Source organism: Halichondria panicea, chromosome 14 (genome assembly GCF_963675165.1).
Source record: "Halichondria panicea chromosome 14, odHalPani1.1, whole genome shotgun sequence".
In the NCBI taxonomy this organism is placed as follows: domain Eukaryota; kingdom Metazoa; phylum Porifera; class Demospongiae; order Suberitida; family Halichondriidae; genus Halichondria; species Halichondria panicea.
Genome location: NC_087390.1, coordinates 5,045,177 through 5,071,038, shown reverse-complemented (window position 1 = coordinate 5,071,038; position 25,862 = coordinate 5,045,177). Strand labels below are relative to the sequence as shown.

Below are 25,862 nucleotides of genomic sequence, written 5' to 3'. Positions count from 1 at the left end.
TAACTAACAACATTTGTTGCATGGGCACTTGAAGTGGAAGGTGCAGGGAGCGTCAGAATCAAAATTGCTAAGGAAGTGTTGCCAGAGGAGATTCTTCAATTTTGCTTTGATAGAGCTGCTCGTGAGGTTAATGTCTAGTGGTGGCAGGTTATTCCATAATCTTGGGAGACGATTGTAGTAGAAATGTCTGGACGTGAGTACTTGCATGTGGCTTAGTCTATGATAGTCTGAGGATCTGGTGTAGCCTGCAGTTGGTTTGATATAATCCGAAATGTTGTATCTTGGAGTTCTAGACGAGCTTTTCCAGCTAAAAAATAATTATATGATCGATGTACAAAAATAATTGTATTTCCCCTATGTTATAGCTGCAGAAGACTTTTCTCGACCGTCCTTCACCACTAGTCATAAGAGGGATCGAGGCCCCTGAACACACTGAGCAAGGTGAGACATTGTTTTTAGCACTAGCTGTTTGCTATATATCGTAGCGCGAAATTTTCAACAAGCTTAAATTTCACTGTTTTGTGGGGTTAGCAATTCTACACGAAAATGAAGTCCCTGAAAAATTGTTCAGTTACCTGATAATGAATGTGAGATGTGTAAAAATTAAAGGCGTGGCTTCCAATAAGTATGACTGCATGCAACAGTCTCCACGAACATAATTATTATGCAACGATCGAAATGCTTTTAGATCCCATTCCACGAATAAGATTTTGCGCTATACGGTATAATAATTATAAAAATTTTGATGCTATAATTATACCATAAGTGAATGGATTTTCTTCTTGCATTATAATCAAACTCGTAATAATTATACAGGTTCCAGTGATAAAATGCTTCGCTTAAACACATGCAGATAGTGACTTACTTGACTGATCACATGATTCATAATTTATATATATAGCTGTTTGTTTTTCACAATTAATTATGTTGACATCATTGTACATGACCGGTAACCGTTTCAAACGTGAAGAAAAATTACATAATTAAACAGAGGCAATGAATTGTTCTCTAGTGGTATAAGTAAATGCCAAAACTGTATGTGTACAACATAATTATAATCAATTAACCCTATAGAACAGAAGTAGTGATATCAGTACTAGCTATAGTGTTGACTAGATCCATGGGTTCCAAGAGGGATCCATTCTGCAGACATTGTCTATGCTAGCAGCTGCCCCGATGAGTGTGGTCACCTTGGACTCCCCACCCTCCAGCTCAGCCACATCTAGAGGGACACAATAAGAGAGGGAGTAAATGTGTGGGTGTGTGACATCTGCATGTAGAAGGTATTGAACAATTATAATGGGTGTGTGACATCATGTTTACATTATTGATTATTGTACAATGGAATGCCTGTGGGCATCTAGTAAAGTGTGTGGGCATACTCTTCACTAGAGATGTTTACAGCTCTCAATAGCTCCGTATGGTAGCATTGTAATGTAATGTAAGCAGCTGGCCATGGTGGAGGGTAGCCTGAAGTGATAATGTACTTAAGTTCCAGCCACTTACTGTGTAGCCTTGTCATAATGGCAGTGACACCGTTCATAACCAGTTTGACAACATCACTGTCTTCGATCTCAGCACTGCTCACTGGGGCACTGCTCCGGCTCTCCTGTTCTCTCTGAGGGGTGGTGTGTGTGGGGGGGGGCAAGTTGAGTGTTAGTGAGGCTCTATGCGTTTATGATTGTATGCATGCTGAACCCTTTATGAGACCGCTCAACACATTAACATCGTAAGTATGGGTGGAGGAGATATAATTAGTACCTAGCAATCCTCGCAAGTAATAAGTGTGACTATAAATACACAATCATACAATCAGTCAATCATATTAACGCTATGATGACCGTGGTTGGTACATAGGCTACGTTTACTACGACAGAGATACATTTATAATACACGCTAGAATAAGTAAGTGTACATAAATGAGACATAATTATACGTACTTTCCTCCATGAGATGAACTCGTCCCTGAGCACAGCTCTCAGAATGCTCTCCAGACTGACGCTGGGTTGGACTAGGCACCTGGCGGCGGACAACATTGACATCTGGAGGGGACCAGTCAGCCCCAGTTTAGTGATCAGGGTCTGCAGTCCGGGGGTAAGACGGAACGGAACGGGACGATGGGCGTCGAGACAACCTGTAGGGGGGTGGTGTGGGTACATGTGTGACTTAAGTATGGTGTGAGTATAGATAGGTACTGTGCATCTACATGTAGGTACATTGTAGATTGTTAAGGTGGAGCTAACAAAAAGAACAAAATATTAGAACCTTAATTGGCTCAAGACCTGTCAAAGTATTATTCTATCGATTGTGGATAGATAATGTCGTGTTTTTGCTTTCAATATCCAAACGAAGAACCAACCGCTGTCAATAATTCTTTTGTCGTTCCAAAATTTTATTTATGTAAATCATTTCCATAATAATTATTTTTGTAGATGCAAGACGGTATACTTCACTTGCACATGAGCACACAGAGGCATAACAATAGGGCATGGTATATACACGCTTGGCTGCACAACACATATGTACGTACAATTGCTCCAAACCTTATAATGATTACAAAAAAAAAGTCATGGACCGTACATTATACTTTACTAGAAAGCAATAGGGAGAGGGGGGCATTTTAATATACCCCAATACGTACATGCACAAATATCCATTTTGGTAAAGATCAACACACCTTTTTGGTTGATTTGAAAGGTGAAGAAGGACTGAGTGAGTTGTCCAGTGTTGGAGGTGATGTGGAGTATGTCCGGGTCCACTCGAGACAAGTGGAACACAAACTCAACCAGACCACACAATGATAGTTGATTGGTCACCTGAGTGGGTGGGGCTGTCACATGACATGCTAGTATGTACCAGCTCCATGCCATACACATCAAATTTCTCATCACACACTTCCATCACATCAATTAAGACGCAACTAAGTGATGTACATTGAAAGTTTATGCATAATTAAATAACAGGAAACATATAATTATGACTTTTGTGTACAGTGCACAAAATAAGTACAGACTAGAGAAACTTGTATATAATGCACCTACATGTATAGCTCCATTCATAAATAATTATGGTGTGCTGTCGACCAATACTCACTATAGGGACTGACACTATATGCACTGGCTCGTTATCAGTGGATGCAATAACAATGACGTCACTGAGTGATGATTAGATCATGCGTTCATTACTTGCAACATAATCCTGTACAATACAAATTAACGCAAACTAGGGGTAGCTTCTTAATAGATAGATACGTAATGCGCTTGTCTCACCTGTTTCCTGAAGGTCCAGTAGTCGGTTGTGGTGAGGTAGGTTTGCTCTGCCCATTCCCGCAGTATTGTTGGTGGTATGAGGGTTGCTTGGATCTGGTTGAATATTTTATAGAGTAGCTGAGGGGTTAAAGGTTCGTTGAGGCTCTGGGCGTGGCTAAGAGCCTCGTAATACTTGACCATGGCACAGTCCCAGTCCAGATTGTGGGCGGAGCAGTACTGAGGAGGGAATTCAACAGTTGAATAGACAATCGACCCCATATGAAGTGATTTACTAAATTATTAGCTGTATGAAAGCTTCGCCACATCCATGAAATGGAATTGAAAAATAGATCAACTATGATAATTACGTTTGGAAATGGTGCAACTAGCCCCAATATTACCACACATGTAACTACACGCACACACACACACACACACACACACACACACACACACACACACACACACACACACACACACACACACACACACACACACACCTGTTTGAAGATATCGGCCAGTGATATGCTTGACTTGTTGTCCTCGATTAGCCTCATCTGAGGGGACACTGCCACCACTCGGGGTATTGTGAACACAAGGTTACGACGACACGTCTCCTAAAGTGGGACAGCAATATTGAGTAAATGAGTAGAGCAAGAGAGAGCAAACTTGATACATAACTGTATGTCGCTATCTACACATGGTTGTGAAGTTGTGAAATAATTGATTGTAGCAATTTAAATAGAAATTAAAACATTCGATCATCAACATGTAATGGTTGTATAGCAAATATGTTACATGTATGGATGGCACAATTAAATTTATCCAAACCATAATTTCACACAGCCGCCCACAATAACGTATTGGAGACAAATGCACAATGGCTTTACGATACCTTGTCCTTTTCTAGGAAGAGGTTGACCATACTGAGCAGCTGCAGGATCCTCTCCTCTGAGCGACACCTGCTACCCTGGGGGTCGTTGAGGACTAGGTACGGGTAGATCTGTGGGGGGAGAGGAACGAGGGTCAAGTATACATTCTCCTGTGGTATATCGTACACACTGTATTATAATACTGTGAAGTTACTGTAACAGTGTACGAGTGAGTATTGTGCATAAAAACTAGGTTTGTAGAACTTTACAGAAAAACCCAGTCCCCTTGGGCGTCGAGGGTGACCTAGCTGCTAAACAGGTCCAAACACAAGCTATGTAGACTTTCAAGTGTGGGCCCGTTAACCTGGAGGGAGACCTACACGTAGAGCTCTGTCTACAGATTGACCAATCGAGAAGTGCACGTATCTCTCACTGTTTAACTGCACACCTTTCCATTGTGTCCCTGGATGTAGAGCCTCCTCACTGTAGAGTTGTGTCTCTGAACAATCTCCACTCGTGGCATGAAGCGAGCAATCCGCACGAAGTATGGCATGGGCTATACGAGGAGAAAAATGGATCTGAATAAAATTGTTTTTTAAGACCCATTGCGTTTCATGTTATTATGAGATTGAGGTTGAGAGATGGTATGTATATACCCAGGATAGAATTGTATGCAAGTCTATAGCCTTGTGTATATTTGCTGCAAAAACAGGCAGCAGAAAGACTGTATTTTCTAACAACAAAACTGAGATAAACTCCTGTACAGAATGCCTACCTTAGGGAAGAGGTATTCACCCGGTATCTCCACATCGGCCGTTGCTAGGGAGAAGTTGCTTAGGAATCGACACCTGTCTTCTAGAAGAAACGATCTAAGGGAACGAGCCAAATAGTTATGTACATGAGTCTCATTATAAAAAGACAAACATCTTAAGGATTAAATTATATAATAGTTGAGGTTGCAGTACTGTACCACAAATTCTGTGTCAAAATTCTAACTTTATGTCATACCGATCTTATTTAGAGTGAACTACAGCTCTCGGTGGTATACACGTATGCAAAGCTATCTTTACTTTTGCAGTGATTTGGTCTTGAGTTCCAGTATTTTGATCCACCTCTTCAGTTTGGCTATCAGCATGTGCAGTTTCTGAGAGTTGGGGGAACTGCAGAGAGGATATGAAAATTAGTATGATTGTATGTAATAGATATAGAATGATACAGGCACGAGCCCAGGGGCGAGTTTACTGTATATTTCAATAAAACACGAGGATTCTCATGCTATAATTATGTGTTTTATATCACGATGACCCCATACCAAATCATGCTTCGAGGCTACGCGACCGTGTAATATAACACAGAGGGAACTGTATGACTATTATTAAACCTTTGTAACCTTGAAGCAATCGAGTGCCAGAGTAGAGCAAATCAAGCATTCAGTACTTATAACAAACAAATATTTCCATGTATACCTGTGTTTTAATAATGGACTTTTCTTAATTATTAGGAGTTTGCACCTAATCTGCATTGACTCTTAACACACATTACACTCCCATCATGCATGCATGCACTAAAACTCCTCTCACCTGAAATCAAAGTCATTAGCGAACTGGGCCTTGAGTCGTTGAAATGCCGGGTCCTGAGCAGCTGCCTGCGCCCTCTTGGCCAGCGCTTCGTGAGATATGGCCCCACCCGCACTAGATCCTGCAAGACCACTCTGCTCCAGTCCAATGCCGAATGTGTTGACCAGCTTGGCCACAAACTGTATCATCTCTGGGGAGATCTTGGCGTTCACAACTATCGAGGAGGGGAACGGTTAATTATTTTTAAGACATGGATGGTTCAATACGAATTAATAGTCAGTAAGAAAGCTACAGCAACTGTTAGAATACTCACAAAATTAATAAGCTAACGTATACTGCTAGTGAGGGTAAAAAATTTGATGATGAAAAATTCGTACTAGGTTAATTTTTCTACAATATCAAAAGCACTATAATAAACTTTACCAAAACCTTCATTACCGTCAGTCCTGTTCTCAAATGCTGCAGCTTGACAAACGATAAGTCCCTCATTCAGTTGCCGTAGCAACTCTTCGTACCAGTTCTCCCTGAACCAGACCAGCTGATCCACTATCCCCTCCAGTGCTGACAAGAGGGTGGGGTGGAGGTCTCGGAGTAGATACATGATACGACTACATCGCCATAGGGACGCTGGGGCTCGGATCTGGGCCGTCTCTCCAGTGCTAGAGGAGGAGGACTGTGTGCTGTTGGCGGAGGCAGAGAGACTGTCTGTGTGTGTGTGTGTGTGTGTGTGTGCGTGGGTGGTATATTGTGGACACAGCTAATGCATTGGGTGCATGATTGGTTACCTTTGAGCCCTTGCTGAGAAGTAGGTGTTCCAGCCAGTTTAGCAACCAGCACAGAATGTTGATTCTATATAGGAGAAGTAAAATTAAGCAATAATCAATATTGCTTAGACCTAATTAAACACTCAACAACACAGTGTTTCCCCCAGAGTCAAGTTCAAACAGGGGGGCATGGGTATGGCTGGGCGCAGAGCACGCCAGGGTGCTCTATTCAGTTCTTTAACACGTAGGGGAAACACTGACAACAACGACTTTGCTGCTATAACATTAATTTTAGCCAATAATTGTACTCATTTTGATCATGTATCATAATCATCACCTCGGGTGGCTTCTCGCCCGTGTCCATGGGCTCTCCTTGGAGGAGGGAGGACTCAGAGGAGGTCATAGGGGTCGAAACCTTGGACGCCTGGTCAGCTTTATCTAGTGGAAGACAAAATTGGCAGGGTTACAACATTGATCATTCTTCACATTTCCTCTTAAATAGGCAAGTGCTTTCATACACAGCCAAAACATTGGTGGAACGATAAATTTTGAGCACTAAAATCAATTGCACATGAGACCATCACACCAATTTTAACGTCAATTGCAAGCTTACGTTTTCCCCTCTGCTCCATCTTGAGTGATAGGTAGAGAGCCCTAATCGGGAAATAGAGTGCCTGAGGGTAGGCCTTCCCCAGAGAACATAATAAATTCAACATGTGACCGCCCTCCTTTCGTACCAGGCACGTCAACAGCTGTGGTATCCATGGCAACCAATGCATCGGGGAAATCCCTCCGTAATATTTATCAACAATCTCCGCAAGTGTCCCTTTATCGTCGTCAAATGACAATATCCAAAATATCCGTGCAATGTACTTGCGACAGCGCCCCTCCGACTGATTACGACATGCATGGAGGAAACAAGTTAGGGCTGAAGCTCCGAGGGTTAGATTGTGGTCTTGATCGAAGAGGATGTCTAGGAAGTCTCCCCACAGTGCCCAGGCCTTGACCAGGTTGTCATGGAGCTGGACAGCTGCACTGAACGACTTGTTGGCCTCCTCAGCTCTGCAGGGGAGGGGGGTACATGATGTGGTGTATAGAAAGATTCTCTGTCTTGATCTAACGTCACAGAAATGAAGCAAGCTATGCTTCAATACATGCATGCAGTAGGAAACAATTTAAAGAAGCACAAATGCACGTACCGCTAAATACAACAAAAAACACCATGCACAGTTTTATCTCACCTTCCAATCTGAGCGAGGAACGTTCCCTTGAGAGCCATAAACTCAGATATCATCTCCTTGGTGAAGTACTTGAGGTTGGTGGACTCTATGACATCCATGGCTTCATCCAACTCACTGTCCTCCATCAAAGAGGACATGCCGAGGTAGCACTTGACCTGGGGAGAGGGGGATGCACTATGAATACAGTACGTATATCATGTATAACGGAGAAACAGCTCTTTGTCATAGCCTGGGGGTTTATAGTGTGACTGAAACAGAAACTATATACGATTGGGTGTATGCATGTATACGTTTATGGAGGGCCATTTGGGTCAAAAATAAGGGAATATAAACTCATGTCAACACACGGCTAAAAGACGCGCTCAGGCAACGCGCTCAGGCAACACATGCTCAGAAGACGCGCTCAGAAGACGCGCTCAGGTAACACGCGCTCAGAAGACGTGCTCAGGCAACGCGCTCAGAAGACGTGCTCAGGCAACGCGCTCAGGCAACACACGCTCAGAAGACGCGCTCAAAATACGTGCTCAAAAGACGTGCCCAGGAAACGCACTCAGGCAACACACGCTCAGAAGACGCGCTCAGGCAACGCGCTCAGACAATACACGGTTAGAAAACGCGCTCAGGGAACACATGCTCAAGTAACACACGCTCAAGTAACACACTTCATTTAGAGCAAAAGGTTAAAGTGCAAGGGCTTTATTTAGAGTAAAATGTTCAAGTGCAATGGTCAAATCTGCTAATGATTACCTCATTGTTTTGTGTAGCTATAGTTCTAGAACATTCTATGTTATGTAATGTGTGCACGTGTTCAGTTCTTGTGTCTTTGAGATTTTTACACGATTTTCTCTACTCCATATAGTACACAGTACACAGTACAAAGGTGAAAAATAACCGGTACAAAGGTCAAGGTACTCCGAATCTGTGTTGCCTGAGCGAGTCTCCTGAACGTGTGCTGGCTGAGCGTATTTCCAGAGCGTGTTGCCTGAGCGTGTATTTTGAGCGTGTGTTGCCTGAGCGCGTTGCCTGGGCACGTCTTTTGAGCGCGTCTTCTGAGCGTGTGTTGCCTGAGCGCGTTTCCTGGGCACGTTGCCTGAGCGCGTCTTTTGAGCGCGTGTTGCCTGAGCGCGTCTTCTGAGCGTGTGTTGCCTGAGCGCGTTGCCTGAGCGTGTCTTTTAGCCGTGTGTTGACATGAGTTTATATTCCCTTATTTTTGACCCAAATGGCCCTCCATATACGTTGGGGGGTATGTCAAATCAACACTATAGCTTAAGATGTAGCTTTGATTAAGAGCTTTATTAAGAGCTTTATTCTTTATCGGAAATATGTATTAGGAGTTTATGACAGTAAACCACACCTCTCCCTTGGGCTACGCCCTCGTGTTCGGGAGGTTTACTGTCATAAACCCCAATGCTAAGCACACACCGCATGCAGTCTACCTGCTGTCTGATCTTCTGGAAGCAGTCCAATACGGGGACACTGGGGATGCTGTGGATCTTGCTGAGGGAGTCCAGACACACGGGGAACAGCTGGTGCTTGCGGGCTATCCTCGCGTACTGGATGATGGCACTGGCTGAGTGGTGTACTATCAACATTGCCTGGTTGCTCTGTGCATGCATGCGTGGGAATAGCATTTTGTGAACTTGATACACGCAAATTATATTCTAAATGACTCAACCAAAATAAAATATGTATACGGCATGTATGTCATTGATCTAAAATTTGCAGTAAGTCCATGCAACATTATTATACACTGAGTGATACACTGCTCTACAAAGATCTATAATGAATAATTATTTCAGGAATTATATAAGTATATAGGGCACATTACATTTTATATAGCCATGCAGGCTGCACACGGCATGAACCAGCGGCTCACCTGAGTGGATCCCTCATAAGCCTTCACTAGGTGTTTGTAGTGTAGTTGCCTCCAAGAGAAAATGTCACTCCAGTGGCTTAAGTCATCTGAGCAGTTCGGCAAGCGGTTTCTATGGAAACAATTACTCATATACTCAACAGAGAAATGTTTTGGGGCCTAAAGCAGGTGGAGCTAGTGCATGGGCAATCAATGCAATCACATGGCACGTACACCAAAACACATTGTCATGGCCATTGTATTAATAAGTATAGTTTGAAAATAGTATAAACTATACGTTTGTACTTACTTCCATGTTTTAAAGATGGTCTTAATCTCGGTCTGAAATGATTGTCTAGTTAGTCCACCCGACTGCAGGCCACTGTGAATGGTGGTCGCCTCCTGAAGCTCCATGATCTGCTGGGAGAGCTGTACATGCGTGTGTGTGTGTGTGTGTGTGCGCGCGTGTTGTGGTTGTCATGGTGTTGATATAGTAGATAAGAGTACATTGTATCTACTCTAATTATACATGGGGTAAAATGTCAAAACATACCCATATGGGATAATATCTATAAATACATCGAAAGTAAGTCTTTAGCATTTATATATAGATCACAAGCACTTATAGCTGTTAGTTCAATCAAATTCTATAATGGCAGAGAACACAATCGTTAAAGAGGTACTAGAAAAAACTGAATGTGCCCTTGAGAGAGTGTGTGTCAGTTGTGAGAAGGAAACAGCTGCTACAGCCTACTGCAATGATTGTAAGGGGTTTATCTGCGATGAGTGTAGGACCATTCATAACAAAGTGAAAATACTAAAGACCCATAGTATTACCAGCCTATCACAGGAACAAGAGAATCTGATCAATTCCAATTGCTCCACACACCCAAAACAGGCAATCAAGCTATTCTGTGAAACTTGCAACGAGCTATTATGCGATGAATGTACTTGTGCTGATCACTCAAATCACGTATGTGTCACAATACAAGAGGTATTTTCTAAAAATAGGATTGAGATCAGCAAAGCATTGAAACCAGTCAAAGAGAGTGCCTCAAAAGCTGATTCCAAATTGAAATCTATCGAGAGAAGGCAAGAGAAGATCACTAAGCAAAGTGCCATGCTGGAAGCAGATATAGAGGGAGAAATTGAGCAACTCAAGTGCCTACTCGACCAACTCAAAGCTAAGCGGGTAGGAGAGCTGAAGAAACTGACTCATGAAACAATGCAAACTCTCAACGAACAGAAAATAAAAGCCGAGACTATTCAAAAAGATCTCTATAGCTGCGAACAGGCTGTAGAAACGAAGATGAAGAATATGAAAGATGTCGTTCAAGCAAAAGACATCACTATCAGTGATATCCAACGCACCATTGTTGAGCATGAAAAGGACGCCTCTCAACCCGAGATAGCTTGGAATTTTGAACTAAAACTAGATGAGAAGAAAAGTGTTGTGCAAGCTTGTCAACAGCTGTTCGAAATTATCGAAACGGATATAATCTGTACAGAAAACAGCCACATACAGGTATCTGAAGGTGGTTTAGAAGGTGCAACAATTGGAAAAACAAGTACTGTGGTTTTTAAAGCACAAACAAAGAAGAAGAGAAGCTACGAAGGCAGCTTAGAGCTCAAGGCAAATCTAGTTCACGTAAAAAGCCGAAAAAGCCAAAAAAGCTGTGTAGCTAATTTACAAAATGGCCGCCATAGCATTGGCTATCGTCCAATGAACCGAGGAATACATGAGCTTCATGTCACTGCTAATGGGGACCCTATAAAAGGGAGTCCATTCCAAGTAGTCGTACCATTATCACCACAAAGCTTTGGCAGACCAAGCAAAGTAATCAGCTCATTCGATCCGAATGGAGCAACTGTTGACAACCGAGGACGAATGGTAGTTATCGAGAGTAACGGGCATTCTGTTTCTGTATTGACTACAGAAGGTGAAAAAGGAAAAGGATTTGGTACAGCAGGATCAGGAGATGGACAACTTCACGATGCGTTTGGTGTTACTGTGGATACAGATGACAACATCTATGTAGCAGATTGTGGAAATAATCGTGTGCAAAAATTTGATTCACAAGGAGTGTTTATATCAAAAGTTGGTACTTCAGGAAGTGGTAGCCTGCAGTTCAGTAGGCCAGTCGACATCTGTTTCAATCACCATGACAATCATTTGTACGTTGTTGATAGCAATAACCACAGAATACAAGTGCTCTCCACAAAACTCGAACATAAAAGATCAATCGGGTCGAAAGGAATAAAAAGCGAACAGCTTAAAAATCCTCGTTGCATTGCCTTTGATAGTGCCAATAACTTGTACGTTTCTGACCATAGCAACAATTGTGTGAAAGTTTTCACGACTGAAGGTAAATTCCTCCGATCTTTTGCACAAAAATCGCACAGTGATAAACTAAAACATCCGTATGGTATCGCCATTGACAGCAATGACACAGTGTACGTCAGTGAGAATGGTCCGAATTTATATGGTCCCCATTATGTAAGTGTTTTCAAGTCCGAAGGAGCCTACATCACAACATTCGGGGGAAACGGTTCGGAACAAGCAAAGTTCAAAAACATCTTTGGAATGGCCGTCGATCTCAATGATTCTTTAGTAGTGGCCGATAAAGGAAACAATAGATTACAGATATTTTCAAACTAATTAGCTATAAATAATATTACGGGTGAAGTGTGTGTGTGTGTATATATACTAATCACTAATTATGTGTGTGTGGGTGTGTTATTCGAATATCCTTTTTTGCACAATTTGCAACAAAACTAATTAATTGGATCTCTAGGAGAACAGTTTCAATATCCTCAATGCAACGCCTTTGATAGTGCTAACAATTTAATTGTATGTTTCTGACCTAAATAAACACAATTACGTTAAAGTTTTCAGAGTGAAAGGTCAGTTCCTTCGATCTTTTACACAAAAAGCGAACGGCGAAAAAAGCTATTAGTGTACAGTCTTGCCATTGACAGCAGTGACACATGCACTGTACGTCAGTGAGAATGATCCGCATTATGTAAACGTCTTCAACTCTCAGGGAGCATACATCACAACTTTCGGGGGAGAAGGTTCCGATCAAGCAAAGTTCAGATCTATCTATGGAATGGAATGGCAGTTGATCACAACTATTCTTTAGTATAGTGGCCGATAAAGGAAACAAATACTTAAAACGAGCTAAAGACTGTAATGTATCTATATTATTGCACAATGCCATGTACTTACTGTTATTTCATTTTACCTCAATTGAGTGCATTTTAAACAAGAAACAAACTAAATAATGGGTTGTTATACACTGTACTGTCTTCCGTAGCTACATACTTATTGTTCTTATGCACATTATGAAACAAACTAAGTGACCAACTACACTTACAAACAGATCTTAGCTACGTCAGTTTTATCACACAATTTTTTTGCAAAATTCGATATAGGCACCACATAATTACATATAAAGTTCGACTAAAGATTGCTAATTTTACATGAGTTGTTGTTTTTACATGAGGTCAAATGGTAGTTATCGAGGAAGATGGACGTTGTGTCTCAGTGTTCACTACGAAAGGTGAAAGGTACGAACATTTGGTACAAAAGGATCGGGAAACGGACAACTTAGCGGTGCACATGGTGTGACTGTGGACAAAGACGACAATGTCTATGTAGCAGATTATGGAAATCATCGCATACAAAAATTCGATTCACAAGGAGTGTTTGTATCAAAAGTCGGTACTTCAGGAAGCGGTAGTCTGCAGTTCAAGTGGCCATATGGCATCTGTTTCAATCACCATGACAACTACCTGTATGTCACAGACAGCTATAATCACAGAATACAAGTGCTCTCCACAGAATTCAAACATGTACGATCATTTGGGTCTTGTGGAGAAGGAAGCGAACAATTTCAATATCCTTATTGCATTGCCTTTGATAGTGCCAACAACTTGTATGTTTCTGACCACACCAACAAATGTGTGAAAGTCTTCACAGTAAAAGGCCAGTTTCTACGATCATTTGCACAAAAAGCGAACGGTGAAAAGCTAAGCGGTCCGTACAGTCTTGCCATTGACAGCAATGACACAGTGTACGTCAGTGAGAACGGTCCGCATTATGTAAGCGTCTTCAACTCTCAGGGAGCCTACATCACAACTTTCGGGGGAGAAGGTTCCGATCAAACAAAGTTCAGATCTATCTATGGAATGGCCGTCGATCACAACGATTCTTTAGTAGTGGCCGATAAAGGAAACAATAGACTACAGATATTTTAAACAACAAGCCTTGAACTGCATGTATACGTAGCTATGTATTTATCAGATGATAATTTTTGCACAATTCACAATCGATATACCACCATGCATATCTGCGTTATAAATTGAATCTGTAACAAAAGTTCCTTACAATGGGCCTACGTATATTCAGCGGTTAATATACCTTTGATTAATTCTTTATTGACAGTGCCTGCGCATATCAGAATTGATGATCAGATAAAAGTTCACCAGGGCATGCATACCAGTTAATCACAGACAACACATTCAAGTGACATCAGTTAACGCAAAAATTAAAACTGGGAGAAATTCCTACGAGCCGGTATTTTATACGTTTAATTAATTGCACATCAAAAGTTTGTTGGTGAGTGTGCATTGAACATTGAAATGCGAATTTTACAACCACACACAGTTCTTTTGAGGACGTTCGAGTAATTTGCACAAGCGAAAATTAATTCCCGCTTCACGGTAACATGCATAACCATGCACGCAACTGCTATAAATATAATTATGACACAATCATGGCAAATAATTATATATACAATGTACATGTAGGCTCTACACTAAGGCCACAACAAGAGGTAGTTCTGTTTCTGGTCCATCCGCCGCTCAATATTTCACTGGGCTGTTTTTTTAGCAACACACCTAATGCGCATGCGCAAACCACACCCACTCACTTTAGGTTGAGTGGGTGTTGCAATAACTACATGTACAGCACCTACAACACTTCAATACCTTAAGGTGACATATTTTCACAGGTAGATTTGTTTGCGTTTTTACAGTTTTGTATATTTTGCGGTATAATTTTTTGCGAAATGTCGATCTGGATACATTAAACAAGAGGGCGGCCAATTATATGCGAGTACTAATTTTTGCGATTTTACTCTCATTCGCAGAAATAGCAGAAATTAATACACGCGAAAATATGTCACCTTAAGGTATTCAGTAAGCTATAGTGATTGTATCTTGTATAATATTATTATCTTGTATTTTGCAAAGAAAGATGTTATTATGCTAACACAATAATTATGTGGTCTCATTTTGCTTTTTTGCTTTGATACAGAGCACTTACAATGGCTCAAGCTAGTGCAATGACAGTATATAGGTGTTTGGTATAGAGACAATTCTCAGTTCAATGTTCTGGTTGCCAAAGCCTAAAATACCTCTTCCTGTATGTTATTTTATTGTGTTGTAAACCGTTTTTAAAGATAAACTGTGAAAAATAAAAAAGTGATGACACTGCAAATATTTGTGGCTCAGTTGCTGTTGTCCCTCCTGGCCTCACGTAATCAGAGAAGCAACCTGACCAGAAACAGAACTACCTCTTGTTGTGGCCTAATCCCCCAACAACACTATAAATCTCATCCTCCATCAATAAAGTATAATTGCCAGCCCATTATAATTATTACATCTTATACTCACTCCACATCACATCACATGCAACCCTCCCCCCCCCCACCCTACCTGCAGCAGAGAGACATGAGCGTGAGACACAATCTTAGGTAGCCTCCGCCATTGCTTGATGCCCTGAATACTGGCTGCCTCAATTAACTTCTCCACGGCACTTAATCTCTGCTCATCAGGATAGCATAGAGCTAGGAAGCCTCGGAGGAGATTAAGACGAGCGCTGTAGTTCTCAGAGCAAATTGGTTCTGCTTGTGTGGAGGCTTCCTTCATGGCTGTCCAGTCTTGCACACGCCACGCATTCTCCAGGACTGTGTGTGTGTGTGTTTTGTGTGTGTGTGTGTGTGTGTGTGTGTGTGTGTGTGTGTGTGCAGGGATATACACGTACACGTACACATATGTGCCACAAACAAGGAGTAACAGACTAGGGCTGTACATGCACTTATGTTTTAATATATATGTTACTCTACATGAATCTACTGATCACTAACAGTTACGTAGGAAACAGCTAGGCAATACAGGAGTACAATATGCACATTGGTCAGGTTTTGAAAAGTATTCGGCAAATGCGAACCTCTCCTAGAACTAAGATTTCCGATCAGAGTTCCATCTGACAGTTCAGTGATGGCAAACCGTTCTTTTGTACAACATGAAAGAGCCACACAGACTACAGTCTAAACCTACATGTACTACTGCTATATAATACTGTGCAGCACTCCAATTCCTCCCTTACCTAAGAAAGGGTTAATTCCATTCTGAGACTTCCCAAAGTCGTTAAGAGTCTCCCAATGACCGAGCTCTTTAGAGCAGCGACACCAATGCTCCTCCCACACCTTGTACTCTGGAAGGATACTGGGCGGGGCAGGGGCGGAGTTGTGAAGCTCTCGCGCCTGCTTGATCACCTGTAGGGTAAGAGGGGGTGTGGTGGAGTTATGTGCATACATGTCTTTGATCAGTAAGAGAACGCTATACGTGCAAGCAAGCAAGCTCACTTCAACAAACAAACCAAAAACAGAAATTTAGGGGGGAAGATGGAAGGCCTAATTTAGAGTTACGGGCGACATTCGTGGCACTGTCATATAGGGGTAGGGCAATGTGGGGGTATTGCATAATAGTGTCAAGCAGAACTGAGACCTGAATAGTATTCTACGGATCCTTGTGGATATATTTAGACTGATCCTTGTGGATATATTTAGACTGGAACAAAGTGGTAGCATTATCTAGCAATGTAAGCTAATGCAATCAATACTGGTATTGTACCAAATTGGCTGAGCTCTAATACACAACCATGGAGTTAATAATCATATTACGTAGAACAATTACGCACGTACACATACATGTACATTGTACATGTATCTCTTATTCACTCACCTGCTCGTAAGTCTCCTGCGCCTGCTCAAAGAGCCCCTGACTCTCGTACACAATAGCCAGCGCCGTGTCTGGGAACTGGGCACGCTCAGTCCATAGTCCCGCCCACATGTCGTCCTCCGACAGGGAGGAGTAGAGCTCCGAGAGAGAATCCAGAGACTCCTGAGAGGGTTGGGCAATGTTTTAATGGTAACACGTCACAAACACAAGTCTACATAATCATAGTCAGCTACATTGTACTTAGTAAAAATCAGAGTAATGACTCACATTTTTGATTGAGAGGATTTATCTAGATACCTAAGAGAGATACGTGTATATGCTAGCCTGAGTATCAGAGAGGGATCTAGTGATATATTCACATTATTGATATATCTCGTGATTATCTCAATATCTCTCACCTGTTGTAGAGGGTCCAGAATTTGGTCTCCATAGTTACCATCATAGGAGGGGATCTGTCGTACCTTTCCCGCTACCTCTTGTTCAGAGAGCACCCTTTCCTCTAGCAGCAGGGCGGAGCCATGCCAATAGTTGTGTGTTTTACCAAGGTACTGTGTGTATGTGTGTTGGAGGGAATAGACTATAATTATAATATCCATTCAAACAACAAATGGAATAGCGTTTTTCGAGAGAAGTGATTTTGCTGCCCATGCGCAATTCTTGCAGACGAGGAAAGTTAAAACTTAAAAGGGGCCCTAGGTTTAACCTTCATCCCCTAAGTACTATAACAACTATAACTCTTTGACTCGGCATACGAACGTACACTTACATGCATATACACATACAGCTGAAGTCACACAGTATTGACACTGGCCTATACAATGTGTACATGCACTGTATATGTGATATGGTACACACTCACCTTCAGTATGCACGACCTGATCTGTGGTTGTGGCTTGCACTTGACCACGGCCTCCAGGAAGCTGCCGACAGCACTGGGGTGAGAGTCCATCTGTACCAGGTGGGCGCCACTGCACATGAATGGACTCACCTCCCTGGACACTACCTGTATAATGGGAGGAGTTTAAGATTGGGAGAGGTATAGGATGAAAACAGAACCTTTCCATAAGCTATAATTACCGTATAAAGATGATTGTAATATGGAGCTTCAATTACGGTGGCAGTACGTAGGTCTTACAGTCATAAAAAAGGTAGAATTAACCACCAACATAACATGCATTGTGAGTATAATCATCTAAGAAAACTGTTTGCAATACATTTACTATAAACAATACAACACGCACAAGGTCAGCCAGCATACAAGAAGTACATGTACATGAAACGTAGCACAAAACACTTGCAAGTAAAAGCACAATACATTTGTATCTCTGACCGACCTCTCTCTGTGCATCAGAGAGTGCTGTCCACACCCGAGGGAAGAGGTCGATCCAAACATGGTGAGCTAACTCCGTGTCCAGGTGACAGAGGTGGGCCAATGAGATCAGGTATTGCCCGGTCTTGATTGTACGAGCGTCAGTGAGAAACGAGTTTAATTTGGAGGCCAGTTTCTTCAGAGCACCCCCTCTTCCGTCTTCACCCCCGCTGGAGTCGTTACCCTCCATAACCAGCAACTCCTGTGTACAGTGTATGTGTGGGGGTCACATTGAACAGCTTATGTTAAAATCTTAGGCAAATGTGTGTACAAATAGCAAGCCACAAATAGCAAGCCGTTTCTGAAACTGATTTGAAAACGTAACATTTAGACGCTTAACGTAAAGTCTATTTGCGTTGAGTTCGACCCCGAAAGTTATATGGTCAATGAAAACACCGCAGGTGCTGATGCCTCGGTGGAGATGCCAAAGCTACATAACATAAAGCTACTATATACACGATGAACATTTTTGCATTAGCTTGCATGCAAAACTCAAAGAGTGGGTAATGATCGACCATGATTGTTGTTAAAAACGATCGATGCCAAGTCTAAAATTAATGGCTGCATCAGCCTAGCCGAGCCTTGCAGCTCTCTTCTCACTCTTGCAGCTACCAATAGCTAGCGTTCTAGTGCAAAGCTAACTACTAATTGAGCTGTAAGGTTTCTTTCTTGAACGCTGCAATCTGATTGGGCTGCAAGTTTTCTGCAGTTGCAACAAAAACGTATATTGTCGTGATACCCAACCACTGGCAAAGCGTGGTTGGACTCCGCCCAACTAGGGCGAGCCTAGCCTTAGCGAAGACAAAGAAGTTGTAATGATTAGTAATTACTTTTTCGACGTGCTGTTTCCTTCGTTTCCTAAAGATCTCTCTAACTGCAATTCTCTTTTCCTCTTCAATTCGAACCTTTTGACGACAGACGAGCTTCTGTCTCATTAGCTCCTTTTTGTTGTCAAACTTCCCTTAGTCTTGCCAGCAGATGGTGTGTTCAACGCCATTGCCTCACTGCCTTAGTTGTTAAGCTGTATCAGTTTCATCCCGTGAGTTCGAGTAGAAATAAAAATTAATGTCTTGCAGCGATCGTCACGCTAAACTACGAGATAAACAGATCGTCACACTAAAAAGCGTGCAAATGGAGCGATCATCATGCTAAAAAGCTTCAAGTGACAGACAGACACTCAGACGGATATCCGGTCGCTGAGCTTTTCTCTACAGTACTCGAAACTATGGGACTCGCCCTAGCCTCGATTCAAGGCCGATAAAAGTACGGCCTGGTACCTATTGCAGGAGTGATAGTGCGCATGCGCTTCAAATTACTGGGTAATTAATCGTACTACGAACGTAAAACCTTAGTAAATTACACAGGAAATTAGTAAGAATATGTTCCGTAATACTTCATCTCTATGACTGAGTTCTGTGAAGCTGTGGCTTATGTCATCTATTGCGTTGGTCTAAAAGGCTTGAACACTAGTTTTAAGACAGAAGAGGCTCTCATCAAAAGGGGGCTCAGCTAAACAGGAAACGAATAATTAACATTCCTACACTATAACATTTCAGTACAAGTGCATTACTGTCTACATGCATAACAGTGGCGTAGGAGCAGCCCAGGCAAATATTTCTAGCTTGTCTTTATAGATGTAGGCTACCAGTAGTCTCTTGTCTAGCTAAATTCTATGATTCTGCTTAGCTAACTACAAAAACTGGCACTATTTAGAATCTGATGACATCACAATCTATGATTGAGTTCAAAGTTCATAGTAATAACTATCTGTTTGCGCAATAATCCTGACCAATGCATAATGCATAACATAATAATAATTATAATATATATGTAACGCATTAAAAGTAACTAGGAGGCGACCTAATTTTAATCAAATACACAATCCAATCCATAAACCAATCCGCAAACTCTGTTTTTTCTCTCTCGTTGTCATGTTTTGTTTTCTGTTTTTTAACGTTAATTTTCTTGTTCTGAATATCAATCAGTGCATGAATTTTTTTCTCGTGTTCCCTTTGCATGGCATTGATTTTCTTGGTCATTTCATTCTCAGTTTTGATCTTCATTACTTCCATCCTTTTGTCAGTTTCCATTTTCAGTGCATTAATATCCTTCTCAGTTTTGCTTTTCATTGCTTCAATGCTTTTTTCTGTGTCTTTTTTCAGTGTTTGAAAAATGTTATCACAATTACTATTTTCTTCTTGTTCATAGCATATTGCCCATGTAATGATCAGAACAGATAAAGAGATAAGGAGAATGTAGACGGACCATAGGCTTCTGGTGGTACTAGTTATCTGTTGCTTTTTAAATTTGTTTGTCATTTGTGTCTGTTCTTGAAGCTTCTGATCGAATGCTTGCTGCTGTTCTTGGCTGATTCTCAGAGTAGTAGCTATTAAGGCAAGGTGTTTCTGTGTGTTTTGTTCCATGTGATCTTTTTGCTGGCCTCGTATGAACTCAGCCTCACAACCAGCAAAATTGAACTTGCACTCGACTTTTTGAAGGCTGCACATATTTATGTGGTCTTCAAGATCACCTCGCTCGAAATGTACCCCACATCCATTGGGGCACTTCAGAATGTATAACTGGTAGTTTACAAAATGTACTTCTGTCACTAACTCTCTTTCAGGGCATTCGTTGGCAAGGTGTGTAATCATATTACGTTTTTGAACGCTTTTTTTACACTGCTGGCACTTTGTGTCGACATACTCACAGTCACTTAAGTGTTCATCAAGTTGTTGTAGTTGTCCTGTCCATTTGCAACTCCGAATCTTGTTTTGGGGGATAAATTTGACAGGTACTTTTTGACAGTTCAAACAGTGAACATTTAGATCTAGAATCTTGTTTTTGATCTTATTGGGGATATATTTGACAGGTACTTTTTGACAGTTTGAACATGGCTTCTTGTCTTCCATCATTTCTTGAACACAAGCTTCACACATGGTCTCATTGCAGCAATCAACAATAATAGGTTCCCTTGCTACATGTTTGCACTGCCTGCAAAGGTACTCTTCAGGAACTTGGTCCAGAAACCTACACTCATAGCCTATAGCAGCAGCTTTGTTTTGAGAGCTAGAGGTAGCCATTTTAAGTAGGAAAAGATCATAATAATCATAAGACACACATGATATGTCAGAGGAGGTACGACAGGAAGTGGTGTGAATACGTTTACATTCCATAAATAGTACTTAGCTTCGAATCTAAGTCGCCCTTTAGTTCAGTGCAATACAGAAGGAATGAAAGCAATCACAAGGAAACTCAAATAGTGGGTAATGATCAACCATGATTGTTGTTAAAACCGATTGATGCCAAAATTTCAAGTCTAAAATTAATGGCTGCAATTCAGCAGAGCCTTGCAGCTCTCTTCTCACTCTCGCAGCTACCAATAGCTAGCGTTCTAGTGCAGAGCTAACTACTAAGTAAAGTAGCAACACTCGGTGAACAAGTTTTGCTACAGACTCTTCTGAAAAGGCTGCAATGGCATTCCAAGTAGGCATAACTCGAGAACGAAGCTTTATTTTGTAAATCCACAAATGGCAAGCCAAGAAAACATGACTAGAAACTCTTACTTGCACTTCATTGATCCTTGAGCAGCTGACACACAGACACAGACCCACTACCGTATACCTCGCAGGCGCATGCGCACCGAGGCATATTTATGGCTTCAGTTATGCTTTATGTGGTGGACAAAATGGGACTTCTACATGGAAAATGATAACTTTTAGCTGGGTTGGAGCTTACCAGCTCTACAGCATATAGATAGAAGCGCTTTTTAACAAGGAATCCAATGGTATATGAACTTAGAATTTCAGTGAAGTATGATAAAGTTATGACAACTTTATGAAGGTCAAACCTAGACTTTAGTCGTTTTGAACGATATGCACGTATTTAGGCTGACATAGAATCGGCCTTGGGCTTCACTTCAAAACTTTTGCCAATCCCTAAAACTGTAAATCGTAACATTCTCAAATATGAAAGGAGAGCTGAAATCAAACTTATTACATGTAAACACCCCTCACCTCAGGTAGTTGAGTTGAGATAGCTGGTGGTTCAGTGACGTCAGTGGTGACAGTGGTCGTGATGTGACTGATAGAGGAGATACAAGGGAGCCGAGGGGATGAGGGGGAGTGGTTTATCAGGTCCTCATGGGACCCAGCCGTCAGGACCAGCTGGAGGGGGGAAAAGAACACAGCTGATTTGAGAGGTCATAACTTAAACGAAAATGTGCTTTCTGTAGCTCTGTCTATCCATATCCCATAGTGTGCTCACACAGTTATTGATTTTAACTATACATACATGTGCATGCATATTATATAGAAAAGTCTACACAATTGTGGAATTGTTTAAAAACACAGTTAAGCTATACAACTCTTACAAAGCCGTAACTAGTGTATTTTTAAACACCACTAATTCGATATTCAATGGTACACACACTCTTGAAACACCATGATATATATACACTAGAGCACACATACTTACATCAATGCAATGCTTGACCCAGAAGTAGCTTCCACAATGCTCCCAGTTCTGAGAGCAGAGTACATAGAGCATCCTGTCAAACACCCTCTGTGATACGCTTCCCTCGTACACCTCCTGGAACTTTGACCTCATGGGCACCTGCGGACAGCGGAGGCCACAGAGGAAGGCGGGCTCCAACTTGGCCAGCAGCTCCGAGGAACTGGCACTCTCGTTTCTAGGGGGCAAGAAAGGATTAAGGAATCGATTCCGCCTACAGTTTAACTCAAAATAATGTTTGCACAATTCTTTGTAGTCTGTTGTTTAGTAATCAAATCAAGTTAATGAAAGGGTGGTGATGTTAGTATACAGAGGGGCAATGGGAGTTTCTGGAAGCCAACTGAACTTACAGTACAATACTAAGTTGCGTGAAGTCATATGTTTCACTACTCACTTGTAGACAAATAGAATGATTTCTAGGAACTGGGCGAGTAGTTCTTGATCGTCTGGGAACCTCTTTTCATAGAAGACCATCATCCGAGTGAGGAGGAGGGACTTCTCTCGTAGGGAGGGGGATGAATGACCCGGGTGCTCGTGCTGTAGAGGGTGGGCGTGAGGGTGTGTGTGTGTGTATGTGTGTGTGTGTGTGTGTGTGTGTGTGTGTGTGTGTGTGTGTGTGTAAGTCTACCTTAGCCTTGAACCACTCCTCCAACCCACACGCACACACACACACTTGACCCACTCCTCCACCCCCACACACATACGCACCTTAGCCTTAACCCACTCCTCCACCATCTTAGTGACCACTTTCAGAAGCTTAGGATCCGGACTCTTCTCAATCAGACTGGTCAGAATATTCAAGAAAGCTTTGCGTGTGTCCTGAGGCATCACAGATAGTCGAGTCTTAATCATGTCCAGAGACCATTGGAGTAGCTCAGACACGGTCTGACTGTCCCCTGAGGGCGTTACGAGGGTGATGTGCTCCTTGTGCAGACGCTGGGTCACCTTCAGGAATAGCGTCAGAAATCTGGAGGAAGGATTATGACAGAAAGTAAAAGTTGAATAATAACGACGAAATCATGCATTCACTGAGGCTACGTATATGGGTTGTGTACAAAGTGTCAATCAACAAAGTCAATGCTGCATGTCTTATTCCCTGAGTTAATAAAACACACAAGATCAGTATAATTAAACCTCTTTATACTAGCTGGGACTTTTGAGGAACAGTTAGTACAAGCTGAGGGGTTAATTTGTACTGATTGTAAACAAACAAAAATTGCTGTGGATTTAGCTGAATGAGTTCAATAGCTAGTTTGAGAACATGAGAAACAGTTTGTTTGGGACTAGGCCTTTACATAACAGTTAGAAGGGTAAGCCGTTAGAGAGTATACACCACACTACAGCCCCACCTGTCAATGTAGCACGGGTCGTTATTGCAGGGAGCCTTGAGCACCATGAGAGTACATTGCAGCTGACTCAGACCGAGCGTGGACGCCTTCTCAGACAATGATAGACCATCCGATATCACCTTGGCAACAGAGGCGTACAGGATGTCTAGCTCATCATATTTAGAGGCCACTGCTGAGGAAGCTGTATACAATGTGTGTGTGTGTGTAGGGGAGGAAAGCATAATTGTGAATTATAATAATTATAATAATTATAATTATAATAATTATAATATTCTATGCGTCATTGCTAAAACTCCCTAGAAGGGTATTTACCCAAAACGACTGAAGGAGAATAACAAAACTGAACCTAGCTGTATGAATATTTCTTGTTGTGTTTGGAAAAGTCTTAGCCTAGCAAAACAATCAGCCCCGGTTTGCCTTTCTCAAAACATGCACACTTACCATGCTCCGGTGGGAACATTCCGAGCAGCCTGGTCAGTAGAGCGTGGACGTATCGCACCACCTTAGTGTTACCACACGTCATGCACACATTGAGTCCTTTATGTAGAGTCTTGAAGCCAGCCAGGATGACGTTCTGGGGCAGTACTTGTAGGAGGAAGGTTAGAAGGTCGAGTGCTGTGCAGATGTTGGCGTAATTGGCTACAGAGTTGCCAGTGGAGGGGTCAGTTTGTGTGAGAGCATCGAAGAGCTTGGCAAACCACGGGATCTTAATGTCAATATCTGTGAGGAAAGGAGATTACAGTGACACTGACACAATTGTTACACGGAACACACAAAAGTCCTATAAACTATAACACTGAAGTGCTAAACCCTCGGCTGCTGACAGGAGAAAAAAAATGTATATATAGATCTAGAAACCAGAAGAGTGTTATACAATAAATGCAGTAGTAATTTAATGAGCTGAGCAGCAAGTAACACTTACAGGAGCAACTAACACTAAAAAGGCATGCTGAGAACTGAGGTTTAGTTGCTGTACACTAGAATCTCACAAACCAACATCTAATTCTATCTTTCTACTTTAGTGACCCTTTTCCATATTGTTCCTGGTACAAGGATCACATCAGCTGCAAGTAGGTGCCTCCTTGTATAGCTAGCTAGCTAGCTAGCTAGCCCTAGCCCTGCAGCCTGCAGCCAACGTAGCTTCTGCTCGACAACAAAGCTTTAAAATTTGTCACTAATAAACTGTTTGTGTGAAGGCTAACCATGCTGTAAACGCAGTGGCATCGAGGTGAGTAGACTCAGAATACCACAGGCAGACGGGAAAACCAACGGACTACTATCAACTGTGGCCGTCCACATGCCTCGGGTTAAAAAAAGTATCAACACTACGACACGACCAGTTAACTTACTGGGCCAGATGTCAGGTTTGAGCGAGGTCTTGACGAGAGTGACACACCGCTTGGAGAGGGCCTCGCCGGGCGTGGTGACTCCGCCCACTGGTAGACTCTGACTGTCGTTGACCTGACACGCTAGTCTATATTATAGAGGAGCAATAAAACAACTATTAGTAGTGAGAAAAAGAAGAGCACACGTACAAACTCTAGCACCATGCATCAAGAAAAAACAATAAATTTAGAGAGTACAATGGTTCTCCACAAAGCATTATTGCATGTATTTACACGTATATGTATCCACTAGCAAAAATCATTTAAATTTAGCACTATGGGCAACAGTACCATACCTGATGAGAAAGTTGATGATGGCATCGGCGTGTTGCTTCTCCAGACTCCATTGAGGGTCGGCCACGGTGGTCTGAGTCCGTGCCTTCTTACTATCCCCCGTTCCATCACTGGCCGTCCTCTTGAGCCCCAGGCCAGAGGTGGTGGGTGTGGCAGTGGGTGTGGCAGCAGGCGGGGCACCATCAGTGTCCATTGGCTCAGGGTCAGCTTCTTGAGACTCACGAACCTAACACGAGAGAAATAAGCACAAGCATTAGGACAGGTGCTTGTGCTTATTCTGAAACGTACAATTACAATGTGTTTACAAAATTAATGAAAAGGCCAACTGTAATGTTTTATGCTGGAGGATTGTCTTTGGTCAAATAAATACTAC

The 25,862-nt window shown here is 42.1% G+C and overlaps 3 protein-coding genes across 4 annotated transcripts in view; 2 read left to right on the top strand and 1 right to left on the bottom strand.

Moving 5' to 3' along the window:
• The window catches only part of LOC135347803 (uncharacterized), a gene marked incomplete in the record, with an annotated part of 825,189 nt that overhangs the window by 132,615 nt on the left and 666,712 nt on the right, over positions 1 to 25,862 (top strand).
• Positions 947 to 25,862, bottom strand: part of LOC135347789 (transformation/transcription domain-associated protein-like) — a 54,494-nt gene continuing 29,578 nt past the window's right edge. For both annotated transcript variants that reach the window (XM_064545837.1, XM_064545838.1), the window contains 33 exons: positions 25,492 to 25,715; positions 25,160 to 25,284; positions 24,252 to 24,530; positions 23,811 to 23,991; positions 23,170 to 23,428; positions 22,856 to 22,998; positions 22,426 to 22,639; positions 21,966 to 22,115; positions 17,918 to 18,154; positions 17,443 to 17,586; positions 16,982 to 17,131; positions 16,587 to 16,745; positions 15,949 to 16,117; positions 15,276 to 15,526; positions 9,865 to 9,983; positions 9,579 to 9,687; positions 9,139 to 9,306; positions 7,703 to 7,857; positions 7,075 to 7,523; positions 6,799 to 6,899; positions 6,483 to 6,546; positions 6,136 to 6,402; positions 5,701 to 5,911; positions 5,191 to 5,280; positions 4,896 to 4,989; positions 4,569 to 4,676; positions 4,144 to 4,251; positions 3,749 to 3,865; positions 3,270 to 3,485; positions 2,678 to 2,816; positions 1,941 to 2,134; positions 1,507 to 1,618; positions 947 to 1,222 (listed from right to left, as the gene is read on the bottom strand). In XM_064545837.1, coding sequence (XP_064401907.1) covers positions 1,113 to 1,222; positions 1,507 to 1,618; positions 1,941 to 2,134; positions 2,678 to 2,816; positions 3,270 to 3,485; positions 3,749 to 3,865; positions 4,144 to 4,251; positions 4,569 to 4,676; positions 4,896 to 4,989; positions 5,191 to 5,280; positions 5,701 to 5,911; positions 6,136 to 6,402; positions 6,483 to 6,546; positions 6,799 to 6,899; positions 7,075 to 7,523; positions 7,703 to 7,857; positions 9,139 to 9,306; positions 9,579 to 9,687; positions 9,865 to 9,983; positions 15,276 to 15,526; positions 15,949 to 16,117; positions 16,587 to 16,745; positions 16,982 to 17,131; positions 17,443 to 17,586; positions 17,918 to 18,154; positions 21,966 to 22,115; positions 22,426 to 22,639; positions 22,856 to 22,998; positions 23,170 to 23,428; positions 23,811 to 23,991; positions 24,252 to 24,530; positions 25,160 to 25,284; positions 25,492 to 25,715 — 5,616 coding nt within the window. In that variant the 3' untranslated portion in view covers positions 947 to 1,112. The remainder of the gene's footprint in view (positions 1,223 to 1,506; positions 1,619 to 1,940; positions 2,135 to 2,677; positions 2,817 to 3,269; positions 3,486 to 3,748; positions 3,866 to 4,143; positions 4,252 to 4,568; positions 4,677 to 4,895; positions 4,990 to 5,190; positions 5,281 to 5,700; positions 5,912 to 6,135; positions 6,403 to 6,482; positions 6,547 to 6,798; positions 6,900 to 7,074; positions 7,524 to 7,702; positions 7,858 to 9,138; positions 9,307 to 9,578; positions 9,688 to 9,864; positions 9,984 to 15,275; positions 15,527 to 15,948; positions 16,118 to 16,586; positions 16,746 to 16,981; positions 17,132 to 17,442; positions 17,587 to 17,917; positions 18,155 to 21,965; positions 22,116 to 22,425; positions 22,640 to 22,855; positions 22,999 to 23,169; positions 23,429 to 23,810; positions 23,992 to 24,251; positions 24,531 to 25,159; positions 25,285 to 25,491; positions 25,716 to 25,862) is intronic.
• On the top strand, positions 10,093 to 13,869 carry LOC135348118 (tripartite motif-containing protein 2-like). Its single transcript, XM_064546293.1, has 2 exons — positions 10,093 to 12,207; positions 13,125 to 13,869. The coding sequence occupies exons 1-2, from the start codon at positions 10,207 to 10,209 to the stop codon at positions 13,812 to 13,814; spliced, it is 2,691 nt and encodes an 896-aa protein (XP_064402363.1). The 5' UTR covers positions 10,093 to 10,206; the 3' UTR covers positions 13,815 to 13,869.

Excerpts from the sequence above, each read along its gene's own strand:
- LOC135348118 (XM_064546293.1), top strand. The coding sequence starts at position 10,207 with ATGGCAGAGAACACAATCGTTAAAGAGGTACTAGAAAAAACTGAATGT. Across the intron at positions 12,208-13,124 it reads ATAGATTACAGATATTTTCA|GTACGAACATTTGGTACAAA; the intron begins AACTAATTAGCT and ends GAAAGGTGAAAG.